The 20646-nt window shown below is 43.8% G+C and overlaps 1 protein-coding gene across 2 annotated transcripts in view; it reads left to right on the top strand.

Moving 5' to 3' along the window:
• TUBGCP2 (tubulin gamma complex associated protein 2) overlaps nt 1–20646 on the top strand; it is a 453055-nt gene that overhangs the window by 58444 nt on the left and 373965 nt on the right. For both annotated transcript variants that reach the window (XM_044296484.1, XM_044296483.1), the window contains exon 2: nt 7716–7875. In XM_044296484.1, the coding sequence (XP_044152419.1) occupies nt 7726–7875 (150 nt within the window). In that variant the 5' untranslated portion in view covers nt 7716–7725. The remainder of the gene's footprint in view (nt 1–7715; nt 7876–20646) is intronic.

Raw genomic sequence — 20646 nt, 5'->3', positions numbered from 1 at the left:
CAATGCGATCCCCAATTGACTGATGGGCACACCACCCATTCTACAGGAAACCAAAAAATTCGTCCGACCGATGTACTGTCTCGAACACGGGCATTGGGCCAAATAAATTACACTAACAGAGTTACATGTGAGGAACTGTTCTATCTCCCACACAAAAGTATTCTGTGTGGAAGATACCCTCTTGGTATTTCTTGGGATTTTAGTGGTTTTGCAACAAATACACTGGCCACATTTGTAAAAACCCTGCAAGTTGGTCAATCTTCCAGTATTTGTTATTTTTACCTTTTTCATTTTGACCGAAGGGGCTACTTTTATCCCTAGGTTGGCTGCCCTTGTATATATTATTTGTGGCCTTGAAGGTATGAGCCTACCTATTATTTTGTCTTGCAAAAGGTGATGCCAATGTCGTTTAATGATTTCTTCCACTTTCTTCCTTTGTGAAATATAGGGAAGAATAATTCTAAATTGGGGATCTATTTCATTTTGTTCTGCTGTTTTTACCGTAAGTAGTGAACTCCTCGGTAACTTCCTCACCTTTTCCAATGACCCTTCTAATATATTACTCGGATATTGTTTGGCCAGGAATTTATCTCTTAGGTGTAAGGCTTCCACTTCAAACTGGGCCTCTTCGGTGTAATTCCGTTTTAGTCTACGGAACTGACCGAAGGGCACATTTAATAACCAGCTTGGCAAGTGGCAGCTAGAGTGTAAAATAAATGCATTCCTGGCTGAGGGTTTCTGGTATGTCTTGCAGATATATCTGTTAGCTTCTCTCGTAATGGCTAAATCCAAAAATTCTATTTCCACCATATTAGTATTACAGGTAAAAACCAGATTCAGATTGTTTGTATTCAATTCTAATAAAAATCTCTTAAGACTATCTTGGTCTCCCTTCCATATTAAAAGAACATCGTCAATATAACGTCGCCAGAGCACCAGGTCGCCCCCCCTATGCAAATCAATAGTTACTCGTTCCCACTGTGCTAGGAACAAGTTTGCATAGCTGGGGGCAAACCTGGTGCCCATGGCCGTCCCTCTGATCTGTAAATAAAAACTACCTTCAAAATAAAAATAGTTGTGTTGTAAAATGTGTGCAATGCCTTCTAAAATAAAGTCTGATTGTTGTTTTTTGATTGTCTTGCTGTTCTCCAATTGTGCTCTTATCGCTCTTAATCCAGCCTCATGATCTATTACTGTGTAGAGAGACTGGATATCTAATGTAGTCATGATCCAGTCTTCTTCTACATTTAATCCCTCCAATATCTGAATAATTTGAGTAGTGTCTCTCAGATATGATGTGGTCATTTTTACCATAGGTTGAAGCCATGTATCTATGTATCTTGACAAGTTGGATGTTAAAGAGCCAATACCTGATACTATGGGGCGGCCCGGAGGGCTCTCCATGTCCTTATGCACCTTAGGAAGGCAATAAAAGACTGGGAGCCTTCCGGGCGTCCCCATAATATAGTCAGATTCCTGTTGTGATAAAATACCTATATGGGTACCTCTCTGGCAAAATTCCTTCAACTTATCATTAAATGGCTTTGTGGGATCTGTTTCCAGTCTCTTATATGTTAGACTGTCTGAGAGTTGTCTCAAGCACTCCTGTGTATATTTTGTGGTATCTAAAACAACGATCGCTCCCCCTTTATCCGCGGGGCGTATCGTAATCTTTTCATTCTTTTGTAGTTCTCTAATTGCGACCACTTCTCCGTTTGATAAATTTTTTCTATACAATTGTTTTTCTTTTATTTTTCTAAGGTCAGTCTCTACATTCTTTTGGAAACTTCCCATTTCTGGGCCAATTTCATTCCTGGGGAATTTCTTTGATTTGTTCTTCAAACTAGTATGTTTGAAGTTATCTTCTTCTTGTGTTGTTATTAAAATCGGGTTTTTAATAAAATATTTTTTTAGGCATATGTTTCTTATGAATTTTTGGATCCCAATGTAGGTATTGAATTTATTTAATTGAGCACTCGGTGCAAATTTTAGCCCCTTATTCAAGAGGGAACTTTGTGCAGGTGTCAATTTAATGTCACTTAAATTGATAATGTTATCTTGTTCTGTGTTGAGTGTATTTATCTGTGAGTTCTTCTTTTTCCTCCCCCTTCGTGTCTTATTATTTCTGACTGGTGATTGTGATGTGATTGTTTCTGAGTTTCTCTCTGAATATATATTGGTGATGTTCTCTGGTGATCTCTCTGTCCTAATTGCCGCAAGAATTTCCGTATCTGAGATTGGACTGTTCAATGCAGCCAATGCATCCGCAGATACTGTGGGGAGTTTAATAGAGTCTAAAAATTGTGCTATTAATTCAGACGACGGCTGTATTGTGCTATCATCTGACTTTAAGTTATATAGGGAAGAATAATATGACGCAAAGGCGTCTGCAATTTCCTGAGGATGCGTGTATAGACTACTTCTGTATTTTAATGTGGTTATCCTGGCCGCAGCTGCTCTGCTCTTTAACCTACGTGCCTACGTGCCAGTAGTGCCCCTGCTCTGTCACCCGAGTGATAAAAATTTGTGCATACGTTTCATGCCCATTTCCTGCCGGTATAGAAGAATTGCTCTGAGCGCCGTCCTACACTCCTGCAGGGAAGCTAATGTTGAGGGGTTGTTGCTAAGTTTATGGTCCTTTTCTGCAGACTGCAGTTTATTTAAGGCATCTTGGAGTGCTTTGCGCCTGCTCATTCAGTCTAGCCGCAAGCTGCAACAGAATCCCCCTTATAAACGCCTTATGAGATAACCATAAGAGGTTCGTGCTAGTCTCAGGAATATCGTTGAACTGCATAAACTCTTTCAATGTGTCTGTAATCTTTTTAACTCTCTCAGGGCATTTAAGAAGGAAGGTATTCAATTTCCACTGAGGGTTGGGAGGGTTAGGGAGACCGTCTTCAATAACAATACTCACAGGGGCGTGGTCAGACCACGTCGCTCCCCCAATGTCGGCGCTTATGACCCTGTGCAGGAGGCCTTTGGACACTAAAATATAATCAATATGAGACTGAGATAGATGTGAGGTGGAAATAAAAGTATAGTCTCTCTCATCGCTATGCTGGTACCTCCATACATCATGGAAAGCAGATTCATATAGCGTTGTTTGCAGCTCCAGGCGCCTACGCCCCTGCACTGACCTGCAGTCTAATTCAGAGTTAATCGGGACATTAAAATCTCCGCCCATTACCACCTCCCCAACTGCCATTTTTTCCACCTTGTTGAACAACCTCCTGCAGAATGCCAACTGCCCGACATTGGGGGCGTAAACTGAAACCAATGTAAATGGATTCCCATCCAATGTGCATATCAGAATAACGTACCTCCCTGCAGTGTCTTTCACACATCTCTTCAGGGAGAAAGCAATTGACGATCTCACACCGATAAACACCCCTGCTTTCCTCTTCCTCTTAGCGTGTGAGTGATAAATCACAGGGAAAGTTTTATGTTTGCATCTAAAAGCATCTTTCTCTAGCAAGTGCGACTCCTGAACAAAAAGAACATCGCATTTAGCCTTCAGGGCATCAGACCAAAGTTGCGTGCGCTTAAACGGAGTGTTTAAACCCCGCACGTTAAGAGAGAAGACTTTAACCCCCATTAGTTATACAGACAAGCACCCTTAACATACGTTGCACCATTCTCCCATACCCGACCCTCATGACGAGCACATACATGGCGTACAGTAAGCATATCATACTCACAGGAACCAACCGAGTAAAGAAAAGAAAAACAATACATAGGAAAAAAGAAAAAAAGAAAATGGAAATACAACATGGTCAGCAAGGCTTAACTAGCCCGACCAATAAGAACACAGTCCGAGGACCGAACAGTAGAGTCCAGATAGGGCAGAGAAATAAGCTCCCCGCTGCGGGCTACCGCCAACAAATACAAACAGTGGAATGGTTACTCCCGATCGGTTTAAACTCACTCATCAGGCAACGTCCCAGTCCGGAGGGATCTTATCTGGTCGTGCGGCAGGTTCTTTTGCCCGATGAGAGTCCTCAGTGATAAGGCCCCACTCAATCATTCGTCGGTTGGCCACCTGCGGCGAGTTGAAAACCTGTAAGCCGCCATTTTAGGTGACCAGTAACTTTACCGGGAATCCCCACCGGTATTTTACTTGCTTTTGCCCCAACACTGCAGTAACCTGCGCAAATTCTCTCCTCTTCGCAAGGGTAGCTGCCGATCAGTGAAAACCGCAATACCGGTAAATTCTTCCGATGGGGTCGGGTTCTGTCGTAGTACCCTCAGGAATGCTTCTTTAATGGTATAAAAATGGATCCTAGCGATGACATCGCGTGGTAGAGACGGGTCGAGCCCTTTGGGCTTAGGCACTCTATGAATGCGGTCGATTATCAAATCCCTTTCAGTGGATTCAGGCAGCGCTGCTTTAATCAGTTGCTGTAGGAGGTGTTCCAGCTCATTCGCCTCAACAGACTCAGGAACCCCACGGATTCTAACGTTGTTTCGTCTGTGACGATCCTCCAGGTCCTGCAGCTTAGCAGTGAGTTTAGCGATGTCTTCCTCCATAGCCTCATGGGCATCAATGAGGGTATTATGAGAAGCCGCGAATTCGGCCATTTTGACCTCCAGGTGGGACGTACGTTCCCCAATACTTTGAATGTCCTTTCGGAGGTCTTTCAACATTCCCATCATGTCCTCTTTCATTGAGGAGCGCAGGTTCTCCAGCATGGAGCGCATAATATCTGCGTTAAGTTGGGTGCCATCTAGGGAATCTCGCACAGGCCCTTGCCTGTCTGCAGTACCATGCGTAGGTGGCTATGGCGTTCCCGCCGGAGAGGCCGGCGCGCCCGCCTGAGGTGGGGTCCCACTCCGGTTGGGCTCCGCTGGCGTCAGTTTGCCGAAGAACTCGGTCAATTTCACTGGAGCAGGACGCCTCCGAACTCTCCCCATGACTGCAGCCACTGTAGGTCACTTTAGTATGCAGGAGTAAAAGCTGTGAGCTGCTGGAAAGCGGTCAAGCCCGGAGCAGAAGCGCTATGCGGCCGGCGCCATCAACGTGCAGGCCACGCCCCCAGAAGTATGTAAAAAAAAAAAAATTATATATATTTATTTATTTTTTGTGAATTCACAATTTTTTTTGTAAATTGTTTATTTTATAAATAAAGGTGAAGTATATCTACTCAAATTTAACACTGTGATGAAGTATAATGTTTCACGAGAAAACTGTCTCAGAATGGCTTGGATAAGTAAAAGCGTTTCAAAGTTATTACCACATAACGTGACACATGTCAGATTAGCAAAATTAGGCTTTGTCAGGAAGGGGGAAATGGCCCGAATGTGAAGTGGTTAAAGAACTCTCTTTGTACATTGCGAAGTGACTGGTGCAAGACAAATGTGTTACCCATATTTAAAAAGGGTTCTAGGTTCTCCCCAGGTCATTGTAGACTAGTAAGCTTAACTTCTGTTGTGGGAAAAATGTTTAAAGGACTCTTAAGGGACTATATACAGGAGTTAATAATATCATTGGTGATAACCAGCATGAGTTTACCAAAGACTGAGGTTGTCAGACTAACCTGATTTGTTTTTATGAGGAGGTCAGTAGAAGCCTAGACACAGTGGCAGCTGTGAATTTAGTGTTCTTGGATTTTGCAAAGGCATTTGAAGCTGTCCCTCATAGATGTTTATTTGGTTTTATAAGGTCTGTAGGCTTAGGAAGTATATTTTTGTAATTGGATTAAAAACTGGCTGATGGACCATGTCCAGAGAGTTTTGGTCAAATGATTCCCGTTCTGAATTGTCCCAGGTTATAAGTGGTTTACCCCAAGGTTTAGTGCTAGGTTCCCTATTTAATTTAATTTATTAGTGATATAGAGGGTGGGATGAATAGCACTTTTTCTATTTTTGCTCATGGCTCCAGCTGTGCAGTCTGTGGAAGATGTCCAAAAACTACAAGCTGGCTTGGGCACTCTGATGTTTGGGCATCAACTTGGCAAATGAGGTTCAATGTGGATAAATGTGAAGTTAGGATCTGGGTAGTAGTAATCTATTTGCATCACATGTCCTAGGGGAAGTAACTCTGGGAGAGTCACTTGTGTAGAAGGATTTAGGGCTCTTTCACACTTGCGTTGTTCTTTTCCGGCATAGAGTTCCGTCGTCGGGGCTCTATGCCGGAAAAATCCTGATCAGGATTATCCCAATGCATTCTGAATGGAGAGAAATCTATTTAGGATGCATCAGGATGTCATCAGTTCAGGACCGGAACGTTTTTTGGCCAGAGAAAATACCGCAGCATGCTGCGCTTTTTGCTCCGGCCAAAAATCCTGAACACTTGCCGCAAGGCCAGATCCGGAATTAATGCCCATTGAAAGGCGTCCGACGTTTAGCGTTTTGTGAATGGTTACCATGGCTGCCAAGACGCTAAAGTCCTGCTTGCCATGGTAAAGGGTAGTGGGCAGCGGGGGAGCAGTATACTTGCCGTCCGTGCGGCTCCCGGGGTGCTTCAGAGTGACGTCAGGGTGTCCCACGCGCATGGATGACGTGATCGCAAGGATCACGTCATCCATTCGCATGGGGCGCTCTGACGTCATTCTGGAGCGCCCCGGGAGCCGCACGGACGGTAAGTATACTGCTCCCCACTACTATTATGGCAACCAGGACTTTAATAGCGTCCTGGCTGCCATGGTAACACTGAACGCATTTTGAAGACGGATCAGTCTTCAAATGCTTTCAGTTCACTTGCGTTTTTCCGGATCCGGCGTGTAATTCCGGCAAATGGAGTACAAGACGGATCCGGACAACGCAAGTGTAAAAGAGCCCTCAGGTGTACATGTAGGTCATAGATTAAATAACAGAGTCAAATTATGTAGTAAAAGTATGGACTTGTGGGACAGGGATGTAGTATTACCACATTGCGAAGCTTTGGTGCAGCCTCATCCTGAATATGTAGTTCAGTTCTGGGCAACAATCCATAGAAAGGATGCCCTGGAAAAAGTACAAAGGAAAACAACTAAACTGATGAGGGACACGGAGGGTCTTTTGTTATGAGTAAAAATTAAAATAATTACATGTATTTAGTCTTAAGAGAAGAACTCTAATAGGGGATTGATTAACCTATACAAATATATAAATGGCCTATAAAATATATGATGAAAAGCTGTTCCATATAAAACTGCCTCAAAACACAAGGGGGCACTGCCTCCATCTGGAGGAGAAAAAGTTCAATCTTCATATGCATCATGGAATATCCTACCTTTTTTAGGATTTTTTTTTTTTTTTTTTTACCCGAAAATTTACGTCTCTACTTGATGGACTTATGTCTTTGAAAAAAATAAAATAAAAGTCGGACCCCCACTGATCTGATATTGATGACCTCTCCTGAGGAGAGGCCATCAGTGTGAAAATCCAATTTTACTGTAATTAGTGCATTTGAACTGAAGTTTGGAACAGATGGAAACTTTTTCTGAAGGACATTAAAGGGGTTGTGCAAGATTTTGATATTGATGGCCTATCCTTAGGATGGAGTTCTTAACTGCAGGGCTGCTTTTATTAAAGAGAATGGGACAGAACTGCAGTTACCAACTCCATCCACTGCACAGTAGTTCCCACGCCTGCTTATGGCACTTAAGCTACAACAAAACAGCTGGTTGGCTGGGTGCCGAGGGTTGGATCACCACCAATCTGATATTGGTGGTCTTTTCTGCGGTCAAGCCATCAATAACTAAATCTGAAATGCTGTTTTCCTTTTTTTGTTTCAGATCATCCACAATGAGTGAGTTTCGTATTCATCATGATGTAAATGAGCTCATCAGCCTACTCAGTCTGCATGGAACGGAGGGAGCGGAGGTTTACATAGATCTCTTACTGAAGAGTCGCACACCATATGTCACCACTAATGTGTCTGCTCACAGTGCCAAGGTGAGTTCCAAAATAATTAAAGGGTATTTTGGCAAATAAGTGTTCCAATGGGCTGCACATGCTGTAAAAATATAATTTAGCTCATACTTGCTTTATCAATCCCTTGCCAGTAAGTTCCTACTCTGCCAGGAACCCTGCTCTACTTCATGCTCATCTCTTGACACTCCAGGAAATATCCAGGATTGCCTGTCAGCCAATCACAGGCTGATGTCGTTGTAAATCATGGAAGGTGTGGGATACGCTAAAATGTAACTTTTATTGGTATATCAATAAAACGGGGAAGAACGTGACCTAAAAATACCTAATAATTATAGGCAGCAGGGGTGGCACTAACCAATTGCTCAAACAGCTTTGTGGCATGTGAACCCACCATGTGTGTAGTGTCCCCAGCTCCACTCTGTAGCCAAAGGGATATGAGAATGTGTCCCAATATCAAACCGCCTCCCTGAGCCTGGAAAGGTATGCTATAGTGGTAGCATGAGAGCCAGGAGACAAGAGTGTACTTGTGTGATAGACACTACAATGTCCCAACGCTCTTAGACCAGCTGTGGTGATTGAATTGGGAAGAACAGGATTGGGTGCAGATCAGGGTTTTTTATATATAGGCCTCTTAAAATGAAGTATTGTTGCAATAGAAATGTTGTAAGTTTATTTTTATTTTTTTTATGTACATTTTCTGCTCTGGTAGCACCCCCTGCAGTTTTCCTGTGGTTTCTCTGGTCCACCTACTCCTGAATTCAGTGTTGGTCTTGCATGCTCAGTAGCTTCCCTCCTTCTTTCCCTCAGTACTGACATAGTAATCATGTAGTGAAGCAGGGGACTGCGCTGTGTGCATGGTGATTCACGTTTCATGTGAGGTGGTCTTCGATGTGAAGAGCTTCTATCTGCGTCTGTTTTTCTGTCCTGAGCTGTGGTGACTGTAGTATAGGACTTTTTTTCTGTGCAAAAAAAAATAAAAAATAGTTCTGAACATAAATCTAACAGATCTCATTATCATTAGCGGAATCTGTTAGGCTCCATTCATGTCAGTAATTTGACAAATCTGGCACTTGCATTATTTCCGTTCTTCTGCTCCTATAATGTAGCAGAAGAACGGAAATCATATTGGTGATATGAAAACAACCTAAAGCTGAAGCCTGTATAAGCAAAACTTTGTGGCACTCTGCCGTCCGTTTGCCACTGGAAGTCGGGTTCCCACCCCGTTTCAGTAAAGATATAATAACTCCAGCAATTGCATTGCAAAAAAGGAATGCTTTAATTGATATTTGCGGCTGTGTACAATTATGACGTTTCGGCCACACATTAGCCTTCATCAGACTACAGCAAAAAAGAAATAGATAAAATGAACAATATAATCGCATATTCCATATAGACATTTGCGTAATGTACCATGGCAAGTAACATTGAGTATAGATGAGGTACAGATATAAAGCAAAAAAATTATTTATATACAATAATTGAGTTCCAGCAGGTTCTGTAATCCTATCCCTCCGTGGATTCGGATGGGAGGTGATAGAATCAAATTGTTAAAAATAAGGGGAGCATACTGGATCCACACGCTTGATAGTCTGGAACCAAAGGGACTAAATAGGGAATATGAAATTCACAGCCTCATCTAAGTCATCAATTATGCACAATATGATGGACGGAGGTACAATATAAGGAACTATTCACCAATATCCTAATTTTCGGTATTCCGCACACTCCCTATATATCCTTCCTTACTTACGCCTTGTGTCATGTCTAACTATATTGTTCAACCCTCTTTTCCTCTGGACCTTATACTGGGACTTAGTGCGCTCCGGACATCTACTATAACTGCAACGAGGCTCAGAGCGAGGTCTGGCACGCAATAGTACATTCTGCGCATGCGCAACACTCATATTTCAAGCGAGGCTTGAAACGCATCGCTATGTTCCACACAAGTGAGGCTTGATACGCATCGGCGTCTACTGCGCAGGCACAACACCCCCTAATACTGGACACACTCCCCTCAATAAGGGCGCGCGTCCACAGCTATCAGGCGCTTTCCAGGCAGTGCGAATGCACTAATTATCCTGACGCCTGCATCCTGTAGATCTTCCACCACGAGTGGCAGAAGGTAGGACACACTTCAATCTTGTAGAGATACCATGTATTATGACCACCATTTTCCCTGGGTACCGGCTACACATAATCAGAAGCCTTAGTAATGGTAACAGCCATAGGAACAATTATTAATACCTGTTCATTGTTTGGTGATCCGCATATGATTGAAGCCTAACTGCATACCCTGTTGCATCCTGTTACTACCAGCACTCTATTTCTTCCCCCTTCTGTCTCCCCCTTCAGCTCCAGCCATTTCATAGACTGATGCTCCATCTAATATGGAGGTATTTAACCCTATTCAACCTTTATTTTATCCGGTGATTGTACCATATCACTATGACAACATATGTCTTCCACTCCTGCAATGCAGCTAGTACTCACGGATTATCCAGGTGTGCTATGGACTTTTTTCCATATGGAAAGTGGAGGCAATTATTATAGGACCCGACCACAGTACCTGCAACTAGTATGTCCAAGTGATCAAGGACGGATACACGGACATGTCTGGCCACCGGACTGACAGAGGGATAGGATTACAGAACCTGCTGGAAATTATTGTATATAAAAATTTTTTGCTTTATATCTGTCCCTCATCTATACTCTGTGACTTGCCATGGTACATTACGCAAATATCTATATGGAATATGTGATTACATTGTTCATTTTATCTATTTCTTTTTTGCTGTAGTCTGATGAAGGCCAATGCGTGGCCGAAACGTCATAATTGTACACAGCCGCAAATATCAATTAAAGCATTCCTTTTTTGCAATGCAATTGCTGGAGTTATTATATCTTTACTAAAGCTGAAGCCTGTTATTGTAGGCAGAGGAAATTGTTACCTTTTTAAAGGAATCACTGTATGCACTATATATATTTTTAATTTTTTCCCTTTCCCCACGACAGCACCACGGAAAGAGGATCCGCCCCCAGTGACAGGAAACCTACAGAATAAAAAGCTGGAGCCTCTCTCCCACCTGGAGTAGGAGGCCTAAGTTTTTAGTTTTTTTTTTATCCACAGGCCATCTAGCGCTGGTCTTCATTTTCCTATGGGATCCCTAGAGGACTAGCGGTGTCCAGCTGTATTTTCTGTCTGTTGGGACCCTAGGATCCTGGGGAGATCCAGGGTATCTTCTGGGATCTTGCGGCAGGCGCATTAGTTCCTCCGGCGGAGTGATGCCACACTGGGAGCCCCGGACACGAGGATTTTGGAAGACTGGGTAGCACCATGTTACTTCCGGTTTTCAGCCGAAGTTTTGTGGTATCCCTTGTCAGGGTGAATTCTTATTTGAACCAGGCCTTGATGAATTACTGGAAAAAGCTGACCAAAAGAATAGGTTTCCCAGTTCTTACCCTCATTCCTCCTTTAATCCTGGCAGCCCTTTCGAACTTCCTCTGGATTCAGAGGAAGAAGACAGAATAAAGATATAGACCAAAAATTTTGACCCAGGGGGTTTGCGGGGAAGGGCTTCCTTTTTGGGGTTCTTCCTCTGGAAATAAAAATCCTTCCCAACAATGACACCAGGTTAAAAGTGGGAGGAAGGATACATTTTTATTTTAATTTTTTTACCTGGGAAGAATTTTCGGGAAGATGGGTATCGGATATTATCCGTGTTGGTCTAAGACTAGAGTTCCATTCTATTCCATCTAAAACATTTGTTATTACAAAAACTCAGTCTTCAAAAGTGGGTCCCTCCCCTAGAGTAAAGGAAGTTCAGAAGTTTTTTGGAAAAGGAAGTTTTAGTTCCAGTTTCGTATTGAGAACAAGCAGGAGGGTATTATTTCTCACTTTTTTTGTTACAAAATCCTTCAGAACAATAATCAATCGGAAAGAGCTAAACAAATTCCTGATTTTGTTTTTTTGAGAAGTTTAAGATGGAGATGAAAAATGATGAAGCTTCTTTTTCCCCTCCCCCACGACAGCACCTTAGAGAGAGATGGCTCCGCCCCAGGACAGGAAACCTGCAGCATAAAAAAGGTGGAGCCGCTCTCCCACCTTAGTGAGGTTTCCTGTCCTGGTACCGGAGCCTGCAGTGTCGTCCTGACCTTGAAGTCCCGGTAGAAGCCAGAGGGTTGGGGCGGCAGTCGATACCTGCCCGTTTGTTCCCCGCAGGCGCGGGGATGAAGTTCCGGAGGCGGCCGTGCGTCCCACTGGACACAGGGCAGAAGGTGCTGGTCCCTCAGGCGAGGAGGACGGCGCCGGTGGTTGAAGAAGGCCAGAGGGCCTTACTGGCTTTGCAGACTCGCCAGACGCCGCCGGATGTGGAAGCGGCGAACCGGAAGCGTCGTGCGTTCCACGGCCGGGCGCTTCCGGTCAGGTGACCGGAAGTTCGGCATCCCGGTAATTTTAAATCCGGCTCCAGGCAGGTATGATAACCAACTGATATCCAGAGGCCAGAAAGTGGACCAGAGGGGTTCCAGGACGATTTTGGCGTGGTGGGTCTGCAGGAGCAGTGATCTCTCAGGTGAGAGTAACACTTGGTGGCAGTTTGTAATTAAGGCATTGTTGTATTAGTGCAGGTTGTTGCCCCCACTATGGACGAAGAGAGGAGGTCTGAAAGTGCGGATGTGGAGATCTTGCCACCGGTATTGTGAGTCCTATTCTCGGTTGTTAGAGAGATCTGGACCTCAGTGTTGGGTGTGTTCCGTTTTTCTTAGACGGTGCCTAAGAAGGTGGCGGCAAAGAAAAAGAACAAAGAATGCCCTATCTGCAAGTGCCCGTTGTCGTCTTCTTACACTAAAAAGCTCTGTCAGCAGTGCATTGAGAAGACGGTGGCTGAGGAGACTCCAAGTCTTCTGAAAGACCTGAAGTCAATCATGTCTGAAGTTAAAAATTCCCTGAGAAGTAGGAAGAGGAGAAGAGCACTGAGGCAGGAGTCCGACGTTGAATCGGAGGATAGCGACTCTTTCTCCAGGAACGAGGACTCTGATGATTCCTTTTCTTCGGAGGATAATATAAAAGAAGGAAAGTTCCTATTTCCAGCGGAAGATACGGACAAATTATTAAAAGTTATCCGATCTACCTTGGAGTTAGAAGATACCAGGGAGGATAGGTCGGTAGAGGATGTTATGTTTGAGGGTCTTAGGGAAAGGAAGCGTAGATGCTTCCCGGTCCATAGGTCTATCTCAGCAGTGATAGAAAAGGAATGGAAACAAACGGATAAAAAGCCGTTCATTTCTAAAACCTTCAAACGGAAGTATCCATTTGAGGAGGAAGCGTCTACATCTTGGGACAAGGCCCCTAAGCTGGATGTAGCCATTTCCAAGATTTCAAAAAAATCCTCTCTGCCCTTTGAGGACATGGGGTTCTTAAAAGACCCCTTAGATAAAAGAATTGACTCCTCCCTTAAGAATGCATGGGAGTCTTCTGCGGCTGCTTTCAGACCTAGTATAGCTGCCACGGTTGTTGCAAGGTCTATGTCACTATGGTTGGAGAGGCTAGAAGGGCAGATTAGGGAAAAATGCCCTAGGGAGCAGTTATTGGCTTCAATTCCGACCTTCCAGAAAGCCGCAGATTTTATTGCAGATGCCGCAGTGGACTCGGTGAGGCTGGAAGCAAGGACCGCTTCCCTTTCTAATTCAGCACGATGTGCTTTGTGGCTTAAGAATTGGAAAGGGGGAGATCTGTCATCCAAGTTGAGGCTTTGTAGCATTCCCTGTGATGGCCAGTTTCTTTTCGGGTCAGAGCTTGACTCTTTACTCGAGAAAGCGGCAGATAGGAAGAAGTAGTTTCCCCAGGAATCTTTTACGCAGTTTAGACAATATAAGCGGCCCTTTCGGAACCCGTCAAGGTTCCAGAGTAAGAGGCAGATGGGGGGACAAAGAACAGGGATCTAGGCCTAGATCAGGAAATAAGGGTTTTTTGTTTGGATCTGCCACAGCCCGTACATCAAAACAGGGTAAGCAATGACGCCATGATCCCAGTAGGAGGAAGGTTAAAGTTCTTTCTTCCTGCTTGGGAAAAGATGGCAGGAAAATGGTTAGTATGTCTTCTGCGGGAGGGTCTAAGGTTGGAGTTCCTGAGTTGCCCCGCAGAAAGATTTGTGGTGTCAAGGTCTTCCCCCGTCATGCTGCAAGAAATAAAAAAATTGATAAGCAAGAAGGTGTTGATTCCTGTCCCAGAGTCAGAGCTAGGGAAAGGATTTTATTCCACCCTGTTTTTAGTAAAGAAACCGGATGGATCATACCGGACCATAAATCTCAAATATCTGAACAAGTTCTTAAAAGCCAGAAAATTCAAGATGGAGACTATCAGATCAGCAATATATCTTTTATCTCCAGGGTGTCATATGGCGGTTCTGGATTTAAAAGATGCTTACCATCATATTCCGATCCATCCAGATCACCAGAGATTCCTCCGGGTGGCAGTGAGGACCGAGGTGGGACTTCTTCATTTTCAGTTCCAGGCTCTTCCCTTTGGCCTCTCCATGGCACCTCGGATCTTCATCAAGGTAGTGGTGGAGATGGCTTCCTTCATCAGAAGGGAGGACATCACGTTTTTGCCTTACCTGGACGACTTTTTGGTGGTAGCCCAGTCCCGGGAGGAGTGTGCCAAGTCTCTGGATCGGGTTATGGAGGTTCTTCGGTCTCTGGGTTGGCTGTTAAACATCCAAAAGTCCAGGTTGGAGCCGTCAACGAGCCAGGTTTTTCTGGGTCTGGTTCTAAATTCCAGGCTGGAGAGAACTTTTCTCACAGACGAGAAGGTAGCTGGGGTTCAGGGAAGAGTTCAGAGGGTTCAGTTAGAACAGAACCTGTCTATAAGAAAAGCTATGTCTCTGTTAGGAGTTCTGACTTCCTGCATACCAGCGGTCCAGTGGGCTCAGAGACATTCTCGCTAGTTACAGGTAGAGATCTTGGCTGCCACAAGACAGGGCGGGGCATCCCTGGAGTCAGTGATGAGCTTATCAGAGGTGACTCTTTCTTCCCTAGATTGGTGGAAGGAGGTAGAAAATCTGAATCGGGGACTTCCCTGGGCCTTTCCGGAACCGGTGGTGGTTACTACAGACGCCAGCCCCTGGGGTTGGGGGGCTCATGTGGAGGATCGGATCTTTCAGGGAGAGTGGTCCCAGGGTCAGAAACGGTTTTCATCGAATCGGAAGGAGCTGAGGGCAGTTTTGCTGGCCTTGAGAGCGGTTCTTCCGATGATCCTGAACAGACATGTGAGAGTGATGTCAGACAATCGGACAGTGGTCTCATATCTCAATCGCCAGGGAGGGACCAGGTCAGATTCTTTACTGAGGGAGTCGAGATGGATTTTCGAGGAGATAGAGGGGAGAGTGCTTCATCTCTCGGCCATTCATATCAGAGGGGTCGAGAATTCTCGAGCAGACTTTCTGAGTCGCCACAGACTGCGTCAGGGAGAGTGGTCTCTGAATCCCAATTTTTTTTCCCAGATAGTAAGATTATGGGGGTTACCTTCGGTAGATATGTTCGCCACAAGAGAGAACAGAAAGGTACAGGATTTTTTTCTCCCTCAATCCAGAGGAGTGCCCATCTGGGGTAGACGCCTTTCTCCAGAAATGGGATTTTCCACTAGGCTATGCCTTCCCTCCGCTTCAGCTGATTCCTCTGGTGGTAAGGAAGATCAGGTACGAAGGAGCCAGGGTGATCATGATAGCCCCCTTCTGGCCGAAGAGGGCATGGTTTTCCCTGTTGAGAGCAATGTCAGTCTCGGATCCATGGATCCTCCCAGAAATTCCAGATCTATTATCTCAGGGTCCTGTGTTCCACCCAGAAGTAGGGTCCCTACATCTTTCAGCATGGAATTTGAGAGGTCATTTTTAGCCAGTCAGGGATTCTCTGAGGAAGTCATTTCCACTTTGATGAAGAGTAGGAAGGAGGTAACAAATGTTGTTTATGCTCGAGTATGGAGAAAGTTCCTGTTCTTTATAGGCACAGAAGTGGTTTCCTGGCCGTTAGAATTTTCCGTAGTTCAGGTGTTGGAATTTTTACAGAGGGGATTGTCCCTCGGGTTGGCAAAAAGTACACTTAAGGTGCAGGTGTCAGCCTTATCAGTTCTGGGGAGAAGAAGTTTGGCCACGGACCCTTGGGTGGTTAGGTTTTTTAAGGCAGTGGATAGGATTACGCCAGTAGCAGGCCCTAGGTTTCCTCCCTGGGACCTTAACTTAGTGCTTAATGCCCTTACCAGACATCCCTTTGAACCTCTAGCATCTTGCTCGGTTAAAATACTTTCCCTTAAGCTAGTTTTGCTGGTAGCTTTAACTTCAGCCAGAAGAGTTGGGGAGATTCAGGCCCTCTCTATTAACCCCCCTTTTATGTCCATCAGAGAGGACAGAGTGGTTCTTAGACCAGATCCGGGGTTTATGCCAAAGGTTCCTTCCAGGGTTAATAGGGCTCAGGAGGTAGTTCTCCCAGCTTTCTTTTCAGAGCCTAAGGATGATAGAGAGAAGGAGTTACATTCTCTGGATGTCAGGAGGTGCATTTTGCAGTACCTGGAGGTGACTAAAGACTGGAGGAAACAAAGATAATGATCAGCCGGCACTCCGGAAAATAGCGTGGTGCACGTGTCCTGAGATAACGATCTCACATCAACGATAAGAAAGAACCGGCACTCACTGACGTGTTGCAAAGAAAGTTGATGTCTTTAATGGTCACATATATACATCCGTGACGCGTTTCGACTCACGTCTGGAGTCTTTCTCAAACAAATGAATATGACATACAAGCTAAGTGAACAGGTGAAACTTAAATAGACCGCCAAAGCGGAAGTGACATCATGGTAACCATGGTAATGAGATATACAAAACAGATCAATTGAAGAGAGGATCCCAGCTGCAACAAACATCATAGAAATTCTGATCTAGTTACAATATATATCCATATAATGATCCATGTAATAATGATATCGATGATGCTAATAATGGTGCCGCTGTGAATGTCAATGCTAATGAATTTTCTTTGACTCTTAAGGATTTTGGTTTGAGGTTGAAGAGCAATTTTCAACCGCCTAAATCCTATCATCCTGTAGAAACATTTGTAGCATTGGTCCAAAAAGATATTTCTCTAGCATTGCAGGATTTAAGACATGGAGGGTGTCACTTAACACATAACCTCACACATCCTGAGAAAAGAGCCATTGAGGATCTTTTACATGACAACACTTTAATTATCAAACCTGCGGACAAAGGGGGTGCCCTTGTCGTTATGGACAAGGCATATTACATTGCTGAAATTTTGGGGCAATTGTCTAACAATGAGATTTATCAACCGTTACAAGGGGATCCTGTTTATACTATTAAAAATAAGCTTTGCACCTTGGTAGGCACATATTTAGAGGATAAAACTATAGATCCAAAATTGGGGGAGTATTTGATTAACCATCATCCTGTTACGCCGGTGTTCTACACACTCCCTAAGGTGCACAAGTCTCTCACCCAGCCCCCTGGCCGACCAATTGTGGCCTTGACGGATTCTATTCTGTCACCTCCAGCCATCTTGCTAGATAAGGTTTTAACACCATTAACCAAAACCATGCCTTCGTTTCTTTTGGATACCAATCAATTTCTTAATGAGGTTAGGTTATTGACGCTACAGGAGGATGATTTGCTTGTTACTTTCGATGTATGTTCTTTATATACTTCTATTACTCATGCAAAGGGAATACGTGCCGTTGAGTGGTTATTAACCCTTTCTTCTTACACCTCAAAAGAAAAAAAAAATTTCTGAGTTTATTGACAATTATTCTGTATGAAAATTATTTTTTATTTCAGGATACTTTTTATAAACAGCGCTGTGGGACCGCGATGGGTTCGAATGCCGCACCGCCGTACGCAAACACATACATGTCATGGTTTGAAGATAAATATATCTATTTAAATGAGCTGTTCATATTGCATTGTATTTTTTGGCGTAGGTTCGTCGATGATGTGTTTTGTGTGTGGCGCGGCGGCATTCGGACCCTTCTAGAGTTTACGGAATTTTTAAATTCTGTGTGGAGTGAGCTTCAGTTCACTTTACATTATGATAATAGGGGGATCAGTTTCTTGGATACTGTTGTTACTAAAGGAAATGGTGGAGTCATAGTAACTGATCTCCATATTAAGGATACTGACAGAAACTCTCTTTTACACTATTCAAGCAACCATCCCCCAACCGTCAAAAAAGCATTACCTCACTCCCAGTTTCAGAGGATTCGACGAATTGTCTCTGACACTGGGACTGAGGACATCCGCTTGAATGAGATGAGTGATAGATTTAAACAACGCGGATATCCCACTTCATTACTCAATCAAGAAAGACATAAGGCCATTGCGGCATGTGCTAAAACCACTAAACCACCACGTATTCCGTTTGTCTCTAAATTTCACCCTTGGGTGCATAAATGCAGACTAATTATCAACCGACATTGGAATATTTTATCTAGGGCATATCCCTCTGTCGAAGAATTTCAGAATCGTCCGCTTATTTGTTATAAGCGTAATAAGAACTTACGCGATATGGTGGTGCGGGCCGACATTGGCAGTTCTCACACTGAGAGACGACAAAGTACATTATCCACACCAAAAAATGGCACCTTCCCCTGTTTGGGATGCATACATTGCTCAAGTGTAATCAAGGGTGAATTCTTCTCACATCCGCAAACTGGCAAACAATTTCCCATTAAGGGATTTTACACATGCAATAGCAATTTTGTTATCTACTTATTGAAGTGCCCGTGTGGCTTGTTATATGTAGGCGAAACCTCCATGCGGATGAAGGATCGCTTTTCCAAACACAAGTCTACAATACGTACTAAAAATCTGCTCCTGCCCATCCCGCACCACTTTGATCGACAGAATCACAATATATCACAACTTAGTTTTCAGATCATTGAACATGTACCGCAACCTCGCAGGGGTGGCGATAGGGTAAAGATGTTGAAGAAGCGTGAATCCTTTTGGATTCACACTTTGCAAACATTGGAGCCCAAAGGCTTGAACCGAGAGTATGACTTGCATAGTTTCCTGTAAATCTCCAGGATATTATGCACATATTCTATATCTGTGATTAACCCTTTTCTCTCCCTCCGTTTCATAGTTTTATAGTTATTAAAATTTTATTTTTCTTTTGCAGAAAACTTGAAGACATCCCAGCGGCACCATTATTAGCATCATCGATATCATTATTACATGGATCATTATATGGATATATATTGTAATTAGATCAGAATTTCTATGATGTTTGTTGCAGCTGGGATCCTCTCTTCAATTGATCTGTTTTGTATATCTCATTACCATGGTTACCATGATGTCACTTCCGCTTTGGCGGTCTATTTAAGTTTCACCTGTTCACTTAGCTTGTATATCATATTCATTTGTTTGAGAAAGACTCCAGACGTGAGTCGAAACGCGTCACGGATGTATATATGTGACCATTAAAGACATCAACTTTCTTTGCAACACGTCAGTGAGTGCCGGTTCTTTCTTATCGTTAAAGACTGGAGGAAGTCCTCTGCCTTGTTTGTTCTGTTCGGTGGGGCAAGAAAAGGTAATACTGCCTCTAAGGCTTCTATTGCCCGGTGGATTAGAGAAGCTATATCCTTGGCATATTCAGTAACCGGCGTGTCTCCCCCTATTTCTGTGAGGGCTCACTCCACGAGGGCGGTATCCACGTCTTGGGCAGAGAGGGCCAGCGTATCTATTGAACAGATCTGTCGGGCAGCCACCTGGTCTTCTCCGTCCACCTTCTATAAGCACTATAGGCTTCAGCTTGATTCCATCTCTGACCTTCTTTTTGGCACTAAGGTTTTGAGTTCTGTCACCCACCCTGAGGATAATCTCTGAAATCTCTCTCTAAGGTGCTGTCGTGGGGGAGGGGAAAAATGATGATTACACTTACCGGTAATCGGATTTTCCTGACTCCACGACAGCACCTCTTTATTCCCTCCCTATTGGTGTAAGTCTGTGTGTTCACGGGTGTTGCAAAAAATAAATAAAATAGATATATATATATATATATATATATATATCTTTCTATCTATCTATCTATCTTTCTATCTATCTATCTATCTATCTATCTATATCTATCTATATATCAGTATGTAAATTAAACTAACGTAAGGGGGAGTCCCTCTCATGCTCTGGAAACTCACTGAGGTGGGAGAGCGGCTCCACCTTTTTTATGCTGCAGGTTTCCTGTCCTGGGGCGGAGCCATCTCTCTCTAAGGTGCTGTCGTGGGGTCAGGAAAATCCGATTACCGGTAAGTGTAATCATCATTTTCTCGGATTGCTACATGGCTGTTATAGACCGAAAAGACGCTTAACTATCATATTCCCATTCATCCAGATTTTCAGTTGTTTCTATGAATAGCAATGTACATGGACCGATGGTCATCTGTGTCATCTACAGTTTCAGGCCCTCCCTTTTGGTCTTTCAATGGCCCAAGATTTCCACCAAAGTGGTATCAGATATGTCCTGTCTTAAAAGAGAAAAAGACATAATGTTCATTCCTTAGCTGGACCATTTTCTAATCCTAGCAAAAACTGCCCAAGGCTGCACGAATGCAGTCCAAGAAGTGATGAAAATTCTTTAGATGTTGGGATGGATTGTAAACTTCAATAAATACACACTAATAACAAAAAGACGACAAATGATTTTAGGCCTTCTCTTGGACTCGAGAGTCCAGAGTTTTTTTTGCCAGGAGAGAACGTGTTGAAGATTCAATCCCAGTTAACAACCTTCCAGCTA

The sequence above is a fragment of the Bufo gargarizans genome, chromosome 6, assembly GCF_014858855.1.
Source record: "Bufo gargarizans isolate SCDJY-AF-19 chromosome 6, ASM1485885v1, whole genome shotgun sequence".
Lineage (NCBI taxonomy): Eukaryota > Metazoa > Chordata > Amphibia > Anura > Bufonidae > Bufo > Bufo gargarizans.
This window is presented reverse-complemented; position numbering and strand designations above follow the sequence as displayed.